Raw genomic sequence first — 21,196 nt, forward strand, 5'->3', positions numbered from 1 at the left:
AAATGCGTGCCCTCGTTTTGATTGCTATGTGCCGGTTCCGATCGGTTTGAGAAAAAAAGCGCCACTCCATCATCCAAGGCGCGGGAGTCGGCACACTTCGCCTGATCACCAAGAAGGGAAACGCACAGGGCCTTCTTCCGTTCAAACATTTCAAGGGAACTGCTCGCCATAGCCTTGTTATCTTGCACCGAACGCGAGTATCGTTTGCGCAGTTATATGATGATCAATCCCACCGGTTATGTACCGTACTAAGCTATTAGGTGCAGATTCAGAGCATACCACGAACTGTTATGATCTGTTCTTAGTAGCGCACTACTATTGCGCATCACTACCAACATCATCTCCGAAGTCTCTATTGAGCATTGCGGATATGGCGCAATGTCAAGCACAACACGTCCGTGTTCCAATGTCGGTTCGACGAGGAAATGACTTTAGTGCTTCCATGGACCCACTCGAATCATACACTTAACAACCGTCACAACGTGCCGAATTAATGCGGCTCAAATCGGACCTCTATCACACACAAGCTGGCTAAATACGACTCACCGTCACCTCGTTTCAAACCTCATCCGCTTCATTAACGTTATCTTTGTTGCAACATATCGTACTGTCATATGGTAGCACAGCAGGCATCAAGGTAGTACAGCTTTCGTGTACGGCGAGAACAATTCCCCAGCTCTTACTTTGATACTCAAACGTTACGAGAGTTTACATCCTTGCAGCTGGCCGTTGCCCAGACACCAAACTCCTGATACCGAAAAGCAAAGATAAACCACTCGCCGTTACTCAACAATCGTCGATCTGAATTCGATCTCAATCTTCTCTAAGAACAACTTCTTCCCATCGTGCTCGAGCCATAGCGTGTGGCTGTCTTGATGTTTGTGGGGGGGATTGTTACGGGACGAGTACCTGGGAACGAGTTGCCATGTATATGGGATGATCGTCAACATGCTGCAACAGCCGTTGAGAAGTGCTACATCGCACGGAAGATGCGATCCCTCGCTACCTGCAAGGTCGGCAGTTGCTTGTTCGCACCGGCTGTTAATGTGTACGACGATGGCATGGGTTGTCCCTACTGTGGGATCACGGCGATGTATACATGTGGCACAGAACACTGAATTTGAGAACATCAGCCAGCCGCCTCAACACAGACTTCAGCATTCCTTGAATTTGACATCAATACGACGAACTAGACGTGTAGGAGGGGATAACAATATGTAAAGAAAGAAAGCATCAGAAGGCTTACGTTCCACAAAGCAAGCAAACAGAGCTCACCCTTCCAAAATGAGAGCTTCTCGAAGACGCATGGAAGCCTGAGGCGCAAAAGTAACAGCAGGATCGCAGCACTTCCGCCCACGCCACATCAGCCCCTGCGCAAGACCCCGAAAAAGCTTCCAAATCCTAAGCGAACATTCGCAACACCCATCTTTCTTTGCGACGGAAGTGCCTCCTGGTAGCCCTTGGGAGAACGGCAGCTAGAAGCCTCCTTCGACGTCTCTTCTAGCCTCGTCGGAGTTTAGGAGGTCCGCCGCTCGCCAGCCAGGCTAAACCTACACCAAACCTGCGCCAAACTTAGACGCCAAAGGCAAACACATGTCGTGCTTTGGTCTATGGGCTAGTTTGGCCAACCTAGCAACAAGCGCGTTCCCAGGTAAGCAAGCAAGGCGCAGGGTCCGTGACGATTTTGGGTTTGCCTACTTGGGATGCCGCTGCGAACTGCAAGTCACGTCTTATCGCATGCGTCTCGAGCGTGTAAGTTTGAACGGCGCATACCCGCGTCGAAATTTGGTATTGGTTTGAGGGAAAACAGGGTCCTTTGCCCCACCAGCTTGCGACCTGCAGGACACGCCGGTGAACTTGGCCACCACCAACTGCAAACTATAACACAGCCGCATATAGGGCGACCAACAATTACAGAACCTGAGACGCGCGTTTTGCTGACGTGATGCCAACTTTTTTTCTTGCTGCATTGTCAACATCAGGCGTTAGTGCTGTTCAAAGACGTTGAGACTGCTCGCGTGTAGAAACAGGATTTTCCTGTACGGTACCTTGTGTAACTTGTTTTTTACTCCTTCCTCAATCGGAATTTTTGCGGGGTGCCGTGCATGAGGCTTGCGGTCGACAAGAAACGGAGGTGCAGCAGGGAGGTACCGAGTCTGGGACCTAGAAGTACCGAGTACCAGTGATTTGAGTGTGTAACAGTAGAGCCTGTGGTATGGTAGAGTTGCGTTTGATTTAGAACTACGACTATCGTTACAGTATATTGTACATCGTGAGTTGCCGGCTTCGAAGAGGCGTCCAGGAGATACGCAAGCATGCAAGCGCCGCCCACTCCTCCACTTTGCATGTCAGGCAATCCGTACGGCAGATATCGTCGTGTTTAGAGTTTCTAGGGTGTGATGTCCTGCATGCTCAGGCAGTCTGGCCACCCAGAAACCACATCATGCAGTGGACATCGCCGTTAGGATTGAAGGGATCGATAGCCGACATTAGTTTCCTCTCTTACACACACAAACACCCACACCTACATTCGGCAGTCGTCCGTTCGCTCCGTTCCGTTCTTTATCACACCCTCAATGTCACTCTGACGGTTTTCCCCACATTCCGATCGAGATCACAGAATCCCGTCTCTTCACGTGGCTATGCTATTTTCATGACATCTCCTATGTGTTCTTTTTGCGTGGCGGCCTGACTCCCGTACCGTTTTACCGCCACCACCGCCACCAGACTATACTCCTTTCCTCCTTTTCTGAATAGGACATGGCGAACTCGTACGGATTTTGCCGTCCTATCTTACCACATGGCCAGCCAACGCTACCTTAGTTCAACGCCCAGCCTCTCCACAAGCATGCCTCTCATCCGCTCATGCAGCTCATTAGTCTCCTTGTTCGTGAGTGTGCGTTCCAAGCTGCGGTAGTTAAGGCGGTAGCACATGCTCTTACGCCCAGTCTTTGGATGCACGAATTCATCCGTTAGGCGCACATCCTCCACAAGATCACCGCAGACCTCTCGCGCGATTTCCATCACATCATTCTCGTGGAAGCTGGAGGATGATGGCGCCGGAGCTGCTGGTGGGATTGGCGTGCCAGATCGAGTTGTAGGAGCAGAGGATGGGGTGGATGAACTGTTAATCACGCCTCCTGCAGGCGGATGAATAGCAGCGGCGCCACCAGCAGCATTCGAGCTACTCTTCAACCAGAAACTCACGTCCTTGAAACATGCAGGGTGTTTGCTAAAAGGCTCGAACCGACGAATGGCTTTCTGCTCGCTGAACTGCGATAAGAAGCGAGAGTCCTTTGACCAAAACAGACGTATGTCCGGGATGGAGTAGAGCAACATGGCTATGCGTTCGAGACCTATGCCAAAAGCCCACCCTACACGATTGGGAACCGAGGCATTGTTCAGGATGGGTTGTGACACGATGCCGCAGCCGAGCACTTCGAGCCAGTCGCCTTGCCAAAAGACTTCCAATTCCCAAGAGGGTGATGTGAAGGGGAAGTAGGCCTCCACCCAGCGTACCTTTAGTGGCTCGTCTGACGTGGCAGTATCTGCAGCACCCTTTGCAGCATTAAAGATCGTGACCACCATATCCTCTAGACTTCGTTTCAGGTGTGCAGCCATGGCTTCTGCTTCTTCTGCCGAATGTCCTGTCTGAAGTGGGTTACGATCGGCGTGGAATGGAGGGTTTGGGTCTTCGACTGCAACATCGTGCTTGGGAATCTTCTCCACATCATCCCAGATGACCTGCGCAAGCGTCTTGCCTTCTTTCTCTGCTTGCTGACGGTCCCAAGTTCTGGCTCCCTCCATCTGATGGAAAACAGGATAATGGCTTCTGTCGATGGCATCTCGTCGGTATACGTCAGCACTGATGAGATAGCCCTCGCTCTCATTGTTGCGGAAAGTGTCGGCTTGGTGAGCGGAGGTGTGTGTTCGTAGTACGGTTTCCTTATTTATGTAGTACGTGTCCGTCCTACTTCGACCTATGTGATCTATTGGGAAGCCGAGAGAATCGAAATTTTGGCCGGTGGTGACGATAGGGAATAGGTCGTTATGGGTTTTGTAACCTGGAAACCGTGATTCGATAAGTTTTCGTGTGATAGCCAGAGGGTGATCTGGTTGCAGATGAAGGCGTCTTGGGATAGCGGCGAGGATGGTTGAGGGTGTGTTCATCCATTCATCGGTTTGATACGTTCGTCCTTCTATTTTGACTTCTTTCGGGAACGCTCCTATAAGAACTTAGATGCCACACTCTGAAACTTCTGCATATCTTCAAGTGCACGAAGTTGCTGCTCAACACCAGAAACACGATAGTAGAATGCAGAAATATTTCTCATCTGCATCTTCCGAGTCTCGCTCAACGCCGGAGTAGTACAACTGCATCAATATGGGAAGCCGTGAGCCGCGTCACATGACAGCAAACTCACCAGAAGAATTATATCTCACCGCTTGCCGCCACGACCAGGGCGACACTGCGCTCCGTGGTACTCGCAATAGGGCATTTCGACCTAATTGACGGCAAGTTGCCGTGGAAGAAAGTGGTATTCGCATCTTTGATGATGAGATTCGCCGTTATCTTCGCGACCTCAAAACCACGCGCGCCGCCAAGCCCAGCCCGCCAGCTCCGAGCTTAAATCCGGAAGCAGCACGTTTTGCCGATGACGTCCGCGTGCCGAATTCTCGGTCCCTCAACTACCACCGAAGCTTTGCAGGCTTCCTTACTTTTAAGGCTACAGCTTCCCTGTGTCCCTGCCAGCTACACATGCTGTTGCTGCGCGGTCCTTCACCTTCAACATGGCGGACGTCAAGAAGCCCGTAAGCGTGCCTGAGCTACGGAAGAGCGAAGATGTAAAGCCTCTCAAGAAGACGCCCATACGCTATCCGTTCTGGTTTGGTGGAAGCGCAAGTTGTTTTGCGACTTTCTTTACACATCCTCTGGATCTTGGTAAGCTTTGTACCGCTTTGTGCGCAGCATTGGACAGTGGCTGATAGTTTGAGTAGTCAAGGTAGCTTTCTCGACTGTCGCGTGCGCCAATTTATGTATACTCATGAATTCAGGTCCGATTACAAACACAAACGATATCTGGCGTAAAGTTGAACATGATGCAAATGTTTAAGCATGTTATTAAGACTGATGGCGCATTGGGGCTGTACAAGGGCGTAAGTCGTCTTATCTGTTCAATTCCAATGGACCCGTCTAATGCGACGATAGATTTCCGCAGCCCAGCTCCGCCAAGGGACATACAGCATGACACGCTTCGGTGTCTACGAAGCCCTCAAAGACCGCATGACGACCGCCGACACGAAACCCTCGTTCCTCACGCTCGTAGGCATGGCTTCCATATCAGGATTCCTCGGAGGATTCGCCGGTAACCCAGGAGACATCTTGAACGTACGGATGCAGCACGATGCCGCATTACCGAAAGAAAAGCGGAGAGGATACAAGAACGCGATTGATGGGATAATACGAATGTCGCGGGAAGAAGGAGTAGCAAGTCTATGGAAAGGCGTCTGGCCCAACTCGTCAAGAGCTGTGCTCATGACAGTTGGACAGTTGGCAACATACGACGGATTCAAGCGCGTGCTGCTGAACTACACGCCGCTGCAAGACAATCTCGCAACACATTTCTCAGCATCATTCTTGGCTGGATTTGTAGCTACAACGATATGCTCACCGGTAGATGTCATCAAAACTAAAGTCATGAGCTCTAGTGAGAGTGTAGGACTAGTGAAGACCGTCACGGATACTATGAGAGCAGAAGGGTTCCGCTGGATGTTCAAGGGCTGGGTGCCGAGCTTCATTCGCGTTGGCCCGCACACCGTGCTCACGTTCTTGTTTTTGGAGCAACACAAGAAGGTCTACAGGCAATTGAAAAAGCTGGAATAGATAAAAGGGGAATGAGAAAGACGCGCATCTGCTTTGTGCAATATTGGGTATGCGACGAGGCGAATGATACCACACGGGCGGGCGTTTGGCGCTGACAGCATTGCGCGGCGCAACATCATAGACTAGGCTTGGATGCGTCGGTCGGCTTTGTACATACATACGACCGATGTGCATATACCTTAGAAAATATCAAAAAGTACACATCCCAGTACCAATGCTTGTTGATACGCTGTTATACCTTCAAGCAATCTAGACATGCCAAACCCGACTTGACCGTGCGTCAGCGCCATCTATCAGCTTGCCACTACAAGCTTTGTATTCACCTAGATTGACCAGAGTTTGTAGCATGGACGTTGGGGGATTTGAAGAATTCATCCGTTGCAAAAGATGCAACACTCTGCCTGCTTCTCGGGAAACAACACAACGTTGTAGATATAGGAAGACTGCTATTGCCAGTAAACAATTCACGATGATGAAGTCCATCTGCTTCAATACCTCGTTCTCTAACCCCAATCACTCCCCGGTCGAAGTACAATCAAGCATCCCCATACTCATTCTGCATCGTCTTCCATTTGTCGCAGATCTTCTCAACGGCCGCGACCGCATCATTTCCATCAACTTCCAATGATAGCGTATCTAGCTGCGTCCCCATCTCCGCAAAAGTCCTCTCAGCCGTCTTCCGTTCTTCAAGATATGTCGCCCAAGCTTTTCCTCTCGCCTTTTGTATCCGAGCTTGTTCTGACTGCAGCAGCTTCTTCAAGATGCTGTTTACCTTCGATGTAACGCTTTTGAGAAAAGATCCAATGGTTTGTTTCTCACCAGTGTTATTCCTCTGGTCATCCGTCTTGAGCTCCCCATATTTAGTCGCCCATCTCTCCATAGCGCTAACTAGGTCTCTCTTTACCAGGACGACAAGTCCTTGGTCAGGAATTCGAAGCCTGTCGTTGTCTAGGTACTTACTGTACACCGGGTTGCCAGAAGAGATGTCATCAAACTTTTCTTTACTGTCTGATGTCTGGAAATGCTGGCAGGTATCCTTGATGTACGTGCGTGTCAGATGCTCGATTTTGTCTGAATCAAGCAGGTCGTCGCATATTTCTTCGAGGCCTGAGTGTCGCGGACCGAGGATGTGGATGGAAGCACATCTATGCTCGACGCCGTGATGCATCGACTGGGAGGCCATGATCATCTTGGATGAATTCAAGAAGGTTATCTTGGCGAAGGGGTGAGTGTTGGTAGGAGGAGGCTGAATATATGTACACATGCGTTGGGCCGGGATTGCTAGGACAAATAGGCTTCATTGTTTGTTCAGAGCTAGAACGTCTTCGATGGATAAACTTCACCATAGTCAAGCGCTTCGTATATCGAGGAGGGTGTATGCAAGATACAAAAGGATAGACATATGGCGTGCACGATATCCGGTGAGCATGCAAAGGCTCAAGCAAGGGCTTGGCATACCATGAGCTGGAAGGGTTGCAGGAAGTACGCGCGATGAGGCAACGTTGAAAATGGAGTTCCCATGATCAGCAAGGTCAGGTAGGTCGACGAGATACGTTTGTCAGTCGACAGATGCGAAGTGTATGAAAGTGTACCAGCAAGAGACATGTCGGATACGAAGGTTGTGGAGCGGTCGTGAAGTGATGCAATTGTTTATTGAGACAACTGCCTTAAGCAGTCAGTGGTATGAGAAGCGCCTATTCCCTTGAATGCCCGAAGTTTTCATTCAGATACAGGAGCCCACACCGTTATTTTCGTGCCGACGCCAATGTAATCATTCCACGACCCAATCATGAACTCATGATAACGCTCTAGTGCTTCATGGAAGACGCCCTCCTCTTGCGGGCCTCCTCGTGTGCGGCCTTGGCGTCGTTGATGCGCTTGGAAAGGATCTGAGCGTACTCGTTCTGCAGTATTATTAGCCTATGTGTGTCTTGTAGTGGATGGTGTGAACGTACGGCAGCATCCTTGGAAGCCTCCGCGCGACGGCGCTTGAGTGCGAGCCTGTGGCGCTTGTGCTGGAGACGCTGAGGAGTAACAAGACGCTGGATCTTGGGGGCCTTGGTGTAGGGCTTTGCGCCCTCCTTCTTGGGGACGACTTCACGGCGAATGACGAACTTGCGGACCTACACACGCAATGATTAGTACTCAAACCTTCAAACTTTCTAGCTCACTTCTTGTTGCTCAGACTCAATGCGCTGCTTGTAGCAGGATGAGCGAGACTCAATCCGCTATGCGAAGCAGGATTGGCGAAGAAGCTATGAGAAAACTCACATCATCTTCCTTGCTGAGACCGAAGAAGCGGCGGATCTTGGTGGCGCGCTTGGGACCGAGGCGCTTGGGGTGGACAATGTCGGTCAGGCCGGGAATGTCCTCGTCGCCCTTCTTGACGATGCTGAGGGCAAGGACGGAGAGGTCCATGCCGACGATGCATCCGCGGACGGACTTCCTCTTGCGCTCACCAGTGCGGCGAGGGCGGTAGCAGGAGTGGCCGTCGGAGAGCAGGAGGCGGACACGGGTTGGGTGCATGACACCCTGCTTCATCGGGAAACCTTGCTTGTCGTTACCGCCGGTGATCTTGACGATGTATCCCTTGAACTCGTCGCCGATGCTGTCGGCGGGGACTTCCTGACCCATGCGGCGCTCCATGAAGACGCGGAGCTTGCGCTCATCGTCGACCTCGATCAGCTTCTGGGTGCCATTGTTGGGGTATGAGATGTTGAGCTTCATCTTGACTGCGGCGTCTCGACGGCGTGTGGAAGCTGCAACGTTAGTAGATTGTCGTGGTGTTGTCGGGGTCGTGGCCTGCGAAATTAGAATTATCGAAATGGGCCTTCGCTTCGTAGTGCGCGCTAATCGGAATGGAGATCATCACGTGCTAGCGCGACTTTCAGGTACGGCCCGCGGGCAACTGCGACCAACAACATGATGCGCCCCACCGGATGTGGACGTTTTCACATCCTTGTGCTTCTATAATCAGAAACTCTCGTTATGTGAGGTTGGAACTTGCAGTACAATGCCTCATACGGAGCTCTGCGCGGGTAGACAAGCAGTTCGTAGTGAAGAGGCAGAGACATGGAGTACTTGATCAACACTTGCATTGCATTGCCATAGTTCTGGCGTCGCAATGCCGGGTGGGCTCTGGCTTCGCAATTCAGACTGACACTGCATACACATGTTCACGAAACAGACTGGAGCAGGCGGAGTAGAGTTGTACTTCAACGTATTTGCGCTATTCGAACGGGATATCATACTATGCCATACCCATTAGACTCATTGCAACCAGAGTCCTACCAAAGGTATCACCACTGTCCTTAAAACACATGCTATCATTCCTAAGTCGAAATCGAGTCATCCCAAGAGGAAAACCACTAACGCCGGAACCATGCACTCGCAATGTCATTTGAGCAGATGATGCTTTTTGAAAACAGAAGGAAAGAAATGAGGTGAAATCTGCACAACCGTCTAGTGCATGAGCTCGACCGGAGGCCTTGATGTGCTCACTGCTATGCCCTGCGCCTTCTGCGATGCGATCGGGCCCTCGACGCCCTCCATCGCATCGATGGGTGTCAACGGCTCAGGTGTCTCTGTTGTGTCTTCGACGGATATGGCTGGAAGGTTCGGCGAATCACCGTGGTCTTCGGGATGGTAGACAACAGTGGTGCTGCCAGTTCGCCTTCTTGTGATGGATGGGCCGCCGTGATCAGTCGTAGGCGATGTCGCCTCGTGGTTTGCATGTAACCGGGCCAGCGCTGCCGCAAGGTCTTCTGGGTGTACAATCTTGTTTGGCGCATCCTCTTCCTTCATTTCCCAGCCCATGGGTGGAGAGGGCGGCGGCGAAATGAAGAATAGTCGGTCGGACTTTGGGAGGGCGAGGTGCTGGTCTGAGGGGTTCATGGGTGTGTTTACGCCGAAGTATACGCGGATGCGGTAGCCCATGAGTTGTTCGCCATCAAGGGCTTGTCGGACCTGGATCGCAGAGTCGACGTCGAAGAAGGATACTACGATGCGCCGGAAAGACTTGAGCGGCGCCCATGTGTGTACTTTCGCATATTTGTCGACGGTTTCGCGGATCTCGGTGAGGGTGGATAGTGAGAAGATCTCGGGTGCGAGAAGATTCTGAACGTTGTTAGTTTGTGCTCTTAGTTTTAAGGCGAAGAATACTCACGGTTATGATGAGAGTGTTTGAAGGAGGTGATGGCTCGACGAGCGGTGGGAGGTCTGAAAGGTCGAGAGAAAGTGGCGACTTGCTCCCCGATGACGCGCGGGAGCGCATTGGTGATGGAGGTAGAGTAGCCTGCATGTTTGCGATCATTTATGTTGCGCAAAGATATACTGTGGTCTGTTGGTTGAGTTGCTGTGATGAGTTGGAGGGCAAGAGACCGACAGCGCGTGTCTTATATCAAAGTTCGCCTTCAGCGGTTGGTCGTTGCAGCGCCCGCATGCAAGCAGCGACCGTTGCTCCGCCTCAATCCGCCAAGGCCAGACTCCGGCCATGCCATTTCCCGCGTCCATGTCCCATGTCTCTGCTTCTTTCGCGCCATTTCCTGGGCACCATTGCACTGCCCCGCCCTATTGCTCCCCAACGCACTGTGCTGCTGGAGGTCTCCGGACCTCGGCGGACGCGTCAATGATGGATTCAACTGACGATAGCACGAGACGCAGAGAAAGGAGAGGGCCTCAGCCTCGCTGATGCATAGTCGCCTGCCACTCAGCCTCATGTCCACGAAAGAAACATCTACCAGTGTCTCGCTGGTTCCACAGAACATCCTTTACTGACTATTCAAGCACCGAGTCCACTGTTAGTGTCCGGCTTATCCATGTTAGGACTACACAGCATGCATGCAATACCATCAAGGCCTTATCTCGTCCGACTGGGCATGTAATAGGTCATCACTCGGCGGCAGACTCGTTTATTGTCCGTCTGCCATAGGCATGCGATACGGCAAGGACAACTGTTCAACTCGGTCGGCTCATTTCGCAACACAGCCATAGGCGCTTTGCGCTTGAGGTTCTTTGTCGGCCAATAGTACCCTTCATGTTTGGATTTTGTTGTGATGCTCAAGTCAGGCTTGGCCCATAGAAAATGTCTCATGTGTTCAACTGCAAGGCTGATCAAAGGCCATGCTTGTCTCGTGACTGTCTCGAGCTCCGCGTACGCCGGGCGCATCCACAAGTCTTGATGCGCACAACCGTTGTACATGTCTCCTGTTTGGTGTGTACAATCAACGCACGAGACGGTAGCTGCAGGTGATGCTATGACGACTCCGCCTTTACGAAATCTACGGTTTCCCTAGTAACTCTTAAGCATAGAAGTCAGACGTCATCCAACCATTAATCTTGGTCTACGTGACCCTGCATGCAATTCTACACTCGGCGTAATCTCGCCAGCTGCTGACCCGTATGACGATGCCACTGTCAATGGTGTGGCTGAATCTAGGTGTGGCGTAGATGCATGCGCCACACCTAGACGCTAGGCTGCTTCGCCAGACTCACCTCAAAGAATCTCCATCAGGACGACGACCCTAGCCAGCACACCCCCCACACGTCAACACGTCTCTTTCCGCCTCCGAATCCAGTCGCCCTAGTACCTCGGCTCCATCACGAGCCTCGCAAGCACACAGCCCTCTCCTCCCTGAAACGACGACGCGATGGACTACGACCCAGATGGCGGCGCAATCAACGTGCGCTTCCTCCAGGTACACCGCCCGCTCCGTCTGCCCCAGGACACGTCGAGCTAACCCAGCTATGCGTAGGCCGACAGCCAGCGCGCCAACTTCATCGTCCAGAACTTCAATCTCGAAACCGCAAACTCGCTCCGCCGTGTGATGCTCGCCGAGATTCCCACCCTAGCCATCGACGTCGTAGAAGTGTTCGACAACACATCCGTCCTCGCTGACGAGTTCGTCTGCCACCGTCTCGGCCTCATCCCTCTGTGCTCCAAAGGCGTAGAAGAGCTGCTGTACTCGCGCGACTGCGACTGCGAAGGCTACTGCGACAATTGCGCCGTCGTTCTCACCCTCAACGCGAAATGCACAGGAAGCGAGATTATGAAGGTGTACGCGCGGGATCTGGTGATTGAATCTCGGGCACCAAACGAAGAGTTGGGGAAGCCGGTCATCACTGATTCAGAAGAGACGGGTAGTTGCATTGTCAAGTTGAGGAGAGGCCAGGCGATCAACATGAAGTGCATTGCGAAGAAGGGTATTGCAAAGGAACACGCGAAATGGGCGCCTAGTGCAGCCATCGGCTTCGAGTACGATCCGGCGAATAAGCTGCATCACTTGGACTACTGGCACGAGGAGGACGCGGACAAGGAGTGGTATGTTATCTAAACCATCCAAACATTGTGTAACAGCACGTCTCTAACAGATATCCAGGCCCAAGGACGAAGCCCGCATAAACCTCGACGGCGGACCTCCCAACCCCGACGAGCCCTTCAACTACGACGCTGCCCCAACACGCTTCTTCTACGATGTCGAAACAGTCGGTGGTCTCGAACCCGACGAAATCGTTACACAAGGCATCGCCATCCTACAACGCAAACTCGCCGAGATCATCAAAGAATTGTCTGGTGGCGTTGGAGGCCCAGAGGACTTTGGCGGTGCGCAGAGTCCAACACTGAACGGTGCTGGATATGGTGATGCGGGCGGATATACTCCTGTTGGGGGAGGCGGATACGGAGGAGCGAGCTCGTGGGGCGGTGCGGCACAAGGAGGAACCACACCATATGGAGCTACGCCTTACGGGCAGTCCAATTGGTAGACGAAGAGAGTGGCGTGTTTGGGTGTACAACATTGCATGGGCCTGGCGTTCTAAAAGGTGTGGGCGTCAACAGACTGCAAGGCTGCTCAAAAGAAACGCAGTCCTTCTTCACACATTGGCATCTATCACAAAACTAAGTACACTTTGCGAATCGCTATCGAAAATGAGTTGATGCGAATGGCATTGATATCTCTGCTAGCTCTTTGAGCTGCCTTCTTTTGCTCATGGTTCGTCATATCTAATATTACAATATACGCAAAGCCATTTCGTCATCATGCTTGCTTCAACTTTTCCAAGATGCGTCTGAGAGGGGAATATATGTACACAAATGTACCTCGTGAATTGACACGAAAACGCCATGCCCCCAATGTACCGTGCCAGATCAAAGCAGCCAACCATACAATGGAGCCGACCCGAAGTAGTCATACACATGCGAAGAAGATCGTGGCGGCAGCGACAGAGGTCCTGGTTCGCGTAGGATGAAGCTCATATTGCTTCTAATGATGTCGGATTTATGCGTTCTTTACAACGCCAACCTTGGCCGGTCGCAGTGTCCGGCCGTTGAGCTTGAAGCCCTTCTGCTGTGTATGGAAGCAAGTTCCGTCCTCCTTGTCAGGCTGCGGCGCCTGGAAGACAGCCTCGTGGATGTTGGGGTCGAACTTCTCGGCGGCCTCGCTGGGGTCGAATCGCTCCAAGCCGTGCTTCTTCAGCGTGTTGATGAGGATGGTGTCGGTCATCTTGATGCCGTCGTGCAGGGCAATGAGGTCGGTGTTGTCCCCCTTGAGCTTCTCTTCTGGCACGGTGCCAAGGGCGCGGTCGAGGTTGTCGACGGACTCTACGAGGTCGCGGGCGAAGCGCTGGATGGCGAAGTCTTTAGCGGCCTTGATTTCGCGCTGGGTGCGCTCTTGGAGGTTGCGGAAGTCGGCGACTGAGCGGAGGTACTTGTCCTGTGGAGCCATGTCAGTCTGGTATCGTCTTGCATTCGGGCAGCATCGGAGCGTACCTTCAAGTCGACGATTTCCTTGTCCTTCTTCTCTAGCTGCTCCTTCAATTGTGTTGCCTCATTGTTCTCTGCGGGCGCATCGTCCTTCTTCTCGGTAGCCTCGCCCTCCTTTGCTGGTGCAGCTTCTGAGTACCACCGGATAGCGGGCGTCGCTACTGCTCGTGTGATGGGTGATTGTTGACGTAGTGGCGCAAAAGGCCGTATTGAGCGGGCAGCCTGCTGTCTTGAGGCGCGGAGGATGGTTCTTTGCAACATTGTGTGGTATGAAATGTGGAATGAAGCAGAGGATGCAAGGTTTATGCGAAGGCGATAGTGTAGTTCAGATGGATGCGATGATGATGAAGACGTTCGAGAAAAATTCGGAGCTGTGAGTGACGAATGCCTGTGCTTCCATCAGGGTCCAATTCTTTCCGTTCCGAGGCGGACCCTTTCCGAACAATTTGCCATCCGGCGATCGCATTCGCCTCTGACATGCATCTCGACAAGTCAATGCCATGATGCGTGATGCGTCCTTCGCCAGTCTTCTCCTTGCGTATACGCTCGTTTGTCTCGCGACATGACGTCGTCCCGCCATCTGCGACAGTCCAGAAACCCATTGAGGCGGCCTATTACCGCGGGGGTACATCACGAGGCGTAATCCTACAGCCGCAAGCTTTGCCTAAAGAGCGCGCGAGATGGCCGACCATATTCCGCCAGATCATGGGGAGTGGTGACCCCTATGGGCGGCAACTTGACGGGATGGGTGCGGGCATATCGAGTCTCAGTAAGATATGTCTCGTAGAACCCTACGGGAGGAGAGTGGCTTTGCCCGAGAAAGCCACTCGATTTCGAACAGGCTTTGGTGGTATTGATGCAGCTCGTAAAAGTGCGCAGGCTGTACAGAATGCAGAGGCTCTGGAAGAGGCGAAAGCGACTGGGGAGGAGCCAAAGCTAGACATTGATTACACATTCGTCGGCTTGGGCATTGAAGACGATGAAGTCGACGTCGCAGGCAACTGTGGAAATATGAGCAGTGCAATTGGCCCTTATGCTTATAACGCCGGTCTTCTCCCATCAAGAACATACGCCCAGGGAGACGGAGAGGTCACAGTGAAGATACGGAATACCAACACTGGGAAGCTGCTCGACTCTACCTTCGAAGTCATTGGAGGACAAGCTGCCGTCGCGGGTGACTACAGCATTGACGGCGTTACCGGAAAAGGCTCAAAGATCAGATTGGATTTCAAGCGTCCATACGGTAGCAAAACTGGCAGAGTGCTACCTACTGGCAGGAGAGTGGACAACATTGGGGGCTACAGAGTATCGTGCATAGATGGCGCGAACCCAGCGATCTTCGTCCGAGCAGACGATGTCGGAGTGGATGGCACCATCCTACCCGACAACTTCAACAATCTTCAGGAAAAGCTTGCTTTGCTCGAAAGCATTCGCAAAGCCGCTGCCGTTGTCATGGGTATTGCATCTACAGAGGATGAGGTCCCTCGTACCGTTCCCAAGATCGGCATCGTATCACAATCATCTGCGCACCCCGTCCTGTCAGGGAAGACTCTCAAGGCATCACAGATGGACATTGTCGTACGTTTTCTCTCAGATACACAGCCTCATCGAGCTATTCCTTTGACTGCTGCACTGACGACAGCCGTCGCGGCGCGCATCCCCGGAACAGTCGTCGAACAGATGCTTGCTCCGGAGCCTTTAATGGAGGGCGCCATCACCATAGGTCACGCAAGTGGTCGACTGCAGGTCAACGCCACGATGGATGCAAGGAATAAACTCATCCCCGCCAGTGGTACGGTATACAGAACCGCGAAGAGGCTGCTCGAAGGAAATGTATTCTGGGCCGACAAATTTGGGGAGACGGAACTGAGGGAAGACACTACTGAAACCAATACCACCTATGGTAGTAACGGCCGACACTCTCTTGGGCTAGCTTTCGTTCTGGAGAACCGCGGTAAAGATTCATCCCACCTTTTCGAAGAAGACGTCGCACGTGCAAAGCAACAAGAATCGGCTGATGCCGACCAAATCATAAGCCAACAACCGACTCTAGAGCAGATTGAAGAAAACGAGCAGAAAGAGGAGCCCGAGGTCCCGATCCTAGTTTACAGACCCCTCCCCGACCCGCATAGGAAGCGTCGTGACCTACGGGAAATACCCAAAGAAGAAGATGCCCTCACACTCGCCATCCAAGGCCTACACTCCGAACTCACCGGGCTGCTGCACGATGAAAAGATCATGGATACCACGGAACAGAACTCCAACCTTCTCGAAGCTGTCCTCAGAGCACACCGTGACATTCAAATCAACTCCCTGATTCAAAGACGGTCAGCCGAGAAGGCTAGCGAGAAGGCGAAGAAATCTATGGTTCAGAAAAGTAGAACTCGTGCACAGAAGGTTACAGCGGGCGGGAAGTTGAGATGGGAGCATGTGGAAAGGGCAATCTCCGCCCGCGTTACGGAGCAGGCAAGAAAGAGGGTGGAGAGTTGGGGGAGAACGGAGAGGACGAATACCGATGGTATGGATGAACATATGGGGGAGAGAGTGGAGAGGAAGACGGCGCTCCAAGGTGATAGCGGTGAACAACAGAAGACGGAGAGATCGGTGAGAGATGACATGGAGGAATGGATGAGAAGCCAAGAAGAGGAAGAGAGAGGTGATGGCGGTGAGCAGCAGAAGACGGAGAGGTCGGTGAAAGAAGACATGGAGGAATGGATGAGGAAAAAGCGAGACGAGGAGCAGAAAAGGTCGTTTAGAGAAGACATGGAGATATGGAAGAGGAACGCTCAAGAAAAGAAGGAGAGGATGGAGAAGAAGGAGAGAGAGATGGTGAGAGATGAGGGATGGGAGAGGAGCCAAGAAGAGGAAGAGGAGGACGAGAGAAGGACGAGAAGAGAAGCCTTGGACGAAATCCTGAGCAACCGCGAAAAAGGGGACACTTCGATGTTTAGTAAGGACCCAGAATTTGATGCTTTGGCGGAGAAAGAGCCGTGGAAGAGGGCTCCCAGAGATGTAGGACCGAAGATTAGCATTTACCCCGTTAAGACGGCTAAAAGGAAGGCACAGCGGATGCAAGGTTTGTACCGTAAGCCGAGGTCGTGGAATTCGAGATGACAGAACGAAAAGAAGAGTACAGGTTGCAGCTTGTGCCATTTGCGAAGACTGGTCAATGGTAACAGACTGGAGCAGACCTCGATTGTAATTCAGAACCAAAACTTTTGATTCCCAGACTAGGAATAAGTCTGCTTATCTCAACCTATATCCCCATCCATTCCCTGAAGACTTACCTTACCTACCTGATAATCGTGCCCTGCCTTTCAATACCGCCAGCATAAGGCCCCTCAAGGATATCACTCCCGCCTAACAAGCCCATCGAGCCACCACCCAGCAAGCCGCCTGCACCCATACTACCCCGTCGATCACTCCATATCTCGTGGAACCGAATCGCCATATCACTCGCGGCCACAACAATGCAACCTTCCTCAACACCTCTCCGTGACCACACCCCGTCTTCGCCCCTCGCCCTCCCTCCATCACGATCGTCATCTGTCTGCGGACCGCTCGTGGGACCGCCAGGGTAAGCGACTGCACAAAGCGCGCGATTCTCATCGTACCACGGGACGGCAACGACTTGTTCGCAACTGGGCCAGGCGAAAACCGCGACGCGGTAGGGATGCTCGGGCTGCGCGAAGCCGAAAGTTGCTGCGATCTCGCGGCGCGTCTGGGACCAGATGAGGCTGGTGATTTGAGCTGCGCAGTCGATAGTGGCAAGACAGGTGCCGGAGCGGGTGTGGTAGAAGTGGATGCAGCGGTCGTTTGAGCCGCCGCCGACGGCTAAGAGTCCGCGCTGCCAGGGGCAAAAGGCCATGGCCTTGACGGCGGCATTGAGTGTCCATGTGTGTTTTGCGGCTGATTGCGCGAGGTGTAGGACGGCGTTGTTGCTACGATTGGTTACGGTGTAGATAGATTCACCACGTGGGCCTTCGCGGACGTCCAAGATGGCTGCTGTGTTTTCGCTTGCGGGGTTCGATCGGAGCACTTTCTTCGTTTCGAACAGATTGCAGTTGTTGTCGTTTCCTCCACTCGCGAAAAGCTCACCGTCGGATGACCATGCTAGGCCACAGATCTGTTGGCTGTGGATTGAAAGTCGAGCCAGCAGGGTCATGGCGCCAGTCCAACCGAAGAGTTCACTGTGCGTCTCTGACGGCCACTCCACACTGTAAAAGTAGATGTGGCCGACTTCGTCCCCAATGAGCAGCTCCTCAGTCGATACAGTCATTGCTCTATCTCGGAGAGAAGGGCGTTGCACGACAGTAGGTCTCCAGGATACACATGATACGGGCTTGGGCTGTGTTGCATCAAAGCGTGGCTCAGCATCCAGTGGGCTCCATAGCAAGATGCGGCCATCGGCTCGTCCCACGGCAAGTATCGCTTGACCCCCTGCTGTAGAGGAAAAGTCCAAGGAGGTGACGTGCTGAATATCTGCGGGACCGTTTGGCGGCACGGCGTTCAGCGAGTCTGGCGTGTTGACACCGTTTCTCTCCGACCAGAGATGAACAAAGTTTCCTAGGCCGACAGCCAGACACTTGGAGGTGTAGGAATATGCGAGTAGGGTACAGTAGTAGTCGTCGCGGAGGTTAGGGGCATCGAGAACTGTGAGCGATGTCAGTATTGGGAAGTATCGGTAAGCAGAAGAACATATCGAAAAGGCAAGATAGGCACCGGTCTTCGCTTTGGTGGTGTTTGGCGGGGACCTTCAATCTCAGATTAGCGAAGACATCAGATTTGAGTCTATAGTAAATGAGAACAAACTCGAAACGACTCCGTCCCTGATCCAAGCTCCGTCTCGCCAGACATGTTTCGCTTGCGATGCAGGGCCACTATGTGGTGAGCTCGCAGACGCTGGAGAAGACGAGTGTTGGAGGATGCGATCAGTCGGGTCAATGTCGAGCGCTAGTGCGAGACGTCTTTCATAGGCTTCGAGCTCGGCATCGGGGTCTGCCCGGTTCAGGAAAGCAGATTTGTACAATGGCGCATTCGTTCCACTCCCAAGCATTCTACCTCTGCCAGTGGAGACTGCTACTACTGTGTCACTCACAGCAGAAGGCCCACCAACATTCCAGACAGCGCCAGCGCTGATCTGGCGAGTACCCAGAGGTAGAGGGGTTTGTCTGAAGTTGACGTTTCTTCTATTTGCATTTGCCCGGCCTGAAACTACAGAGTGTGCCTCCCTGAGGCCGCGTAGTTCCTCATTCATACGGCCACTCCTGCGCAGTCGACGACTGAAAGCATCTGCACCTGTGCGTGTACCGCGGTTGGTGTTCTGTTCCTTATTCCGACGCTCCGCAGGGCTGTTGAGCTCGAAGCTTTCTCGTGTGATGGTGGGTGGTCGGCGGCAAGCGATAAAACGATCTGGTGTACTTGTTTGGGTTTGACGAGGTGATGCTAGTAGACCACCTCGTGCTTGCCATTGACTAGATCTGAGAGGAGAGCTGGCATAGCGCAAGGGAAGACGGCGAAGCTTGTTGGGCGGAGAACTGTCGTCAGCAGAGTTGTCAATGCAGCGTAAGTGTGGTAGATTTGGTCTTTCGAACGTAGTGACTGTATCTGTTGGAATGAGTGAAGGAGATGCTGCGCGGCTTGCATTTTCAACTATGCTGTCCGAGGAACTGCGATTGCTGCGTCGTCGCTTGCTGGAAGAGGATCCATCTCGAAGCGGGTTGAGGTCGCAGGGTACCGGCACAGATACGTGATTAGTCGGACTCAGGTCTGGAGTTGACAGCGCTTCGAGACGAGAGAGAAATTTGGAATTGGACTTCCTAGGAGAAGACAATGGAGTTGGGCAATGACTAGTAAAGCCGCTGTCGATATCCCTGAAGAAGAGGCAACTGCGACTTTTGCGCGGAGACTGCGGCGTCCGAGGCGATGCCTAACCTTCGGTACTGACAGTCTTCGTAGGAGACAGCGGCGGTGTGAGATAGCCGGACTGAGACGGGGATGCTTCCTCGTCAGTGTCGCTCATGTTGGAGCAGCTAGTGTCAAGATGAGTGGACTGGAGGACTGAGCGGTGAGCTTCAGCGCATGTGAAGCTGTCTGAAGGAGAGGAGCTAGGAGGCCGGAAGCCGGGTGCTGCCTGATGTCCCGGTGGTATTGCTGCTGGGTTAGTAATAGCAATGGCTGCTGAAGGTTGCTTAGGATGTTTGGAGCATATATAGGGTTGGCAGATGCGGCTAGTGGTTACGGCAACCTTCCGCGAGGGATGACGGAGGGGCAGGGGCTCCACGCGTGTAGTGGGGCAACATTCCGCCGAGGCTGCAACTCGAGGAAGCAACGCTGAAGCCTCCGAGACAGTGCAGAAACATATGGCAAGCGTAAGCTGACTTCACAATCGCTCGAAAGATCCTTGCTGACATGTGAAGCACGGTATATCGCGGGGATCTGGCCCGGTCGTCCGCTCAGAAGAAGCACGGCAGAAGGAGCTGCAACAGATCACAGACTACAAAGATTTGGCGGATCTGGTGAACACAAAGGTATTGCAGCCAGGAGAAGCATCCATTGGATCCAGCTGACAGTCGCTTCTCAGGTTGCCGAGAAGCAATATACGATCGAAGTCCTGGGCCTAGTCACGAAACTCTTGAACGAAAATCCCGAATACTACACAATATGGAATCACCGAAGACGCGTCTTGATGGCTCTGGTGACCGCAGACACCCCCGAACAATCACCAGACGAACTCTTACAGGGCGACCTGCAGCTCACGTTTGCGCTATTACGGAAGTTTCCCAAGTGCTACTGGATATGGAACCACAGAAACTGGCTATTGCGCGAGGGCGAAGCGCTGATGGGCGCGGATGCAGCACATAAGCTCTGGTCAGGAGAACTACAACTCATAAACAAGATGCTGCATGCAGACAGTCGCAACTTCCATGCTTGGGGCTACAGGCGATTCGTAGTGTCGCAGATCGAGCGTCTGACCGCATCCGATGACGTTTCCGCATCAGGGACAGCACAGAAGAGCCTGTCAGAATCTGAATTCGAGTACACGACCAAGATGATCAAGACCAATCTCTCCAACTTCTCCGCTTGGCACAACCGTAGCCAGCTTATCCCCAAGATCCTTCGCGAGCGCAACGCAGACGCTGAAGCGTGCCGTGCATTTCTCGACTCGGAACTAGCCCTGATATGCGAAGCCATAAACACCGACCCCTTCGACCAGTCCATATGGTTCTATCACCAATACCTCCTCTCAATATTGTCTCCGTCATGTGCACCGGATGCGCTTGTCGTCCAGGACCTGACCAATGGCGAGCGGCAAAAGTACTACGAGCACGAGATGGAGTACATCAGGGAAATATTGGAGGACGAGGCGGATTGCAAATGGATATACGAAGCGCTGCTCGGGCTTGCAGAGGCATATCTGGAGGTAGATGCTGGGACCGGGTCGTTTACAACGAAGGATATGAGGTCGTGGCTAGACGAGCTGAAGCGTCTGGACCCGTTGCGGCGGGGACGATGGGTCGATCTTGAGCGTAGACTGAACCTCTGAAAGCCAT

General features: G+C 52.8%; 10 protein-coding genes across 10 annotated transcripts; 4 read left to right on the top strand and 6 right to left on the bottom strand.

Moving 5' to 3' along the window:
* Window positions 1–2,814: 2,814 nt before the first annotated feature.
* Window positions 2,815–4,170, bottom strand: J4E86_005618 (uncharacterized protein; the record flags this gene model as incomplete). The annotated part of the gene is made up of 1 exon (XM_051446151.1): window positions 2,815–4,170. The coding sequence occupies one exon, from the start codon at window positions 4,168–4,170 to the stop codon at window positions 2,815–2,817; it is 1,356 nt and encodes a 451-aa protein (XP_051302918.1).
* Window positions 4,171–4,791: 621 nt separating this feature from the next.
* On the top strand, window positions 4,792–5,884 carry J4E86_005619 (uncharacterized protein; the record flags this gene model as incomplete). The annotated part of the gene is made up of 2 exons (XM_051446152.1): window positions 4,792–4,942; window positions 5,220–5,884. 2 exons carry the CDS (start codon window positions 4,792–4,794, stop codon window positions 5,882–5,884), a joined length of 816 nt encoding a protein of 271 aa, XP_051302919.1.
* A 535-nt stretch (window positions 5,885–6,419) lies between these two features.
* J4E86_005620 (uncharacterized protein) lies at window positions 6,420–7,073 on the bottom strand (the record flags this gene model as incomplete). The annotated part of the gene is made up of 2 exons (XM_051446153.1): window positions 6,420–6,772; window positions 6,845–7,073. The coding sequence occupies 2 exons, from the start codon at window positions 7,071–7,073 to the stop codon at window positions 6,420–6,422; spliced, it is 582 nt and encodes a 193-aa protein (XP_051302920.1).
* A 619-nt stretch (window positions 7,074–7,692) lies between these two features.
* J4E86_005621 (uncharacterized protein) lies at window positions 7,693–8,611 on the bottom strand (the record flags this gene model as incomplete). Its single annotated transcript, XM_051446154.1, has 3 exons — window positions 7,693–7,788; window positions 7,840–8,007; window positions 8,156–8,611. The coding sequence occupies 3 exons, from the start codon at window positions 8,609–8,611 to the stop codon at window positions 7,693–7,695; spliced, it is 720 nt and encodes a 239-aa protein (XP_051302921.1).
* Window positions 8,612–9,346: 735 nt separating this feature from the next.
* J4E86_005622 (uncharacterized protein) lies at window positions 9,347–10,184 on the bottom strand (the record flags this gene model as incomplete). Its single annotated transcript, XM_051446155.1, has 2 exons — window positions 9,347–10,000; window positions 10,050–10,184. 2 exons carry the CDS (start codon window positions 10,182–10,184, stop codon window positions 9,347–9,349), a joined length of 789 nt encoding a protein of 262 aa, XP_051302922.1.
* A 1,348-nt stretch (window positions 10,185–11,532) lies between these two features.
* Window positions 11,533–12,646, top strand: J4E86_005623 (uncharacterized protein; the record flags this gene model as incomplete). The annotated part of the gene is made up of 3 exons (XM_051446156.1): window positions 11,533–11,580; window positions 11,638–12,203; window positions 12,262–12,646. 3 exons carry the CDS (start codon window positions 11,533–11,535, stop codon window positions 12,644–12,646), a joined length of 999 nt encoding a protein of 332 aa, XP_051302923.1.
* A 512-nt stretch (window positions 12,647–13,158) lies between these two features.
* On the bottom strand, window positions 13,159–13,904 carry J4E86_005624 (uncharacterized protein; the record flags this gene model as incomplete). Its single annotated transcript, XM_051446157.1, has 2 exons — window positions 13,159–13,593; window positions 13,650–13,904. The coding sequence occupies 2 exons, from the start codon at window positions 13,902–13,904 to the stop codon at window positions 13,159–13,161; spliced, it is 690 nt and encodes a 229-aa protein (XP_051302924.1).
* Window positions 13,905–14,348: 444 nt separating this feature from the next.
* Window positions 14,349–16,757, top strand: J4E86_005625 (uncharacterized protein; the record flags this gene model as incomplete). The annotated part of the gene is made up of 1 exon (XM_051446158.1): window positions 14,349–16,757. One exon carries the CDS (start codon window positions 14,349–14,351, stop codon window positions 16,755–16,757), a length of 2,409 nt encoding a protein of 802 aa, XP_051302925.1.
* A 178-nt stretch (window positions 16,758–16,935) lies between these two features.
* J4E86_005626 (uncharacterized protein) lies at window positions 16,936–19,665 on the bottom strand (the record flags this gene model as incomplete). The annotated part of the gene is made up of 3 exons (XM_051446159.1): window positions 16,936–18,296; window positions 18,456–19,055; window positions 19,578–19,665. The coding sequence occupies 3 exons, from the start codon at window positions 19,663–19,665 to the stop codon at window positions 16,936–16,938; spliced, it is 2,049 nt and encodes a 682-aa protein (XP_051302926.1).
* Window positions 19,666–20,005: 340 nt separating this feature from the next.
* On the top strand, window positions 20,006–21,189 carry J4E86_005627 (uncharacterized protein; the record flags this gene model as incomplete). The annotated part of the gene is made up of 3 exons (XM_051446160.1): window positions 20,006–20,014; window positions 20,063–20,173; window positions 20,227–21,189. 3 exons carry the CDS (start codon window positions 20,006–20,008, stop codon window positions 21,187–21,189), a joined length of 1,083 nt encoding a protein of 360 aa, XP_051302927.1.
* Between the last annotated feature and the right edge of the window lie 7 nt (window positions 21,190–21,196).

This window comes from Alternaria arbusti (genome assembly GCF_024043155.1).
Source record: "Alternaria arbusti strain BMP 1465 chromosome Unknown scaffold_6, whole genome shotgun sequence".
In the NCBI taxonomy this organism is placed as follows: Eukaryota; Fungi; Ascomycota; class Dothideomycetes; order Pleosporales; family Pleosporaceae; genus Alternaria; species Alternaria arbusti.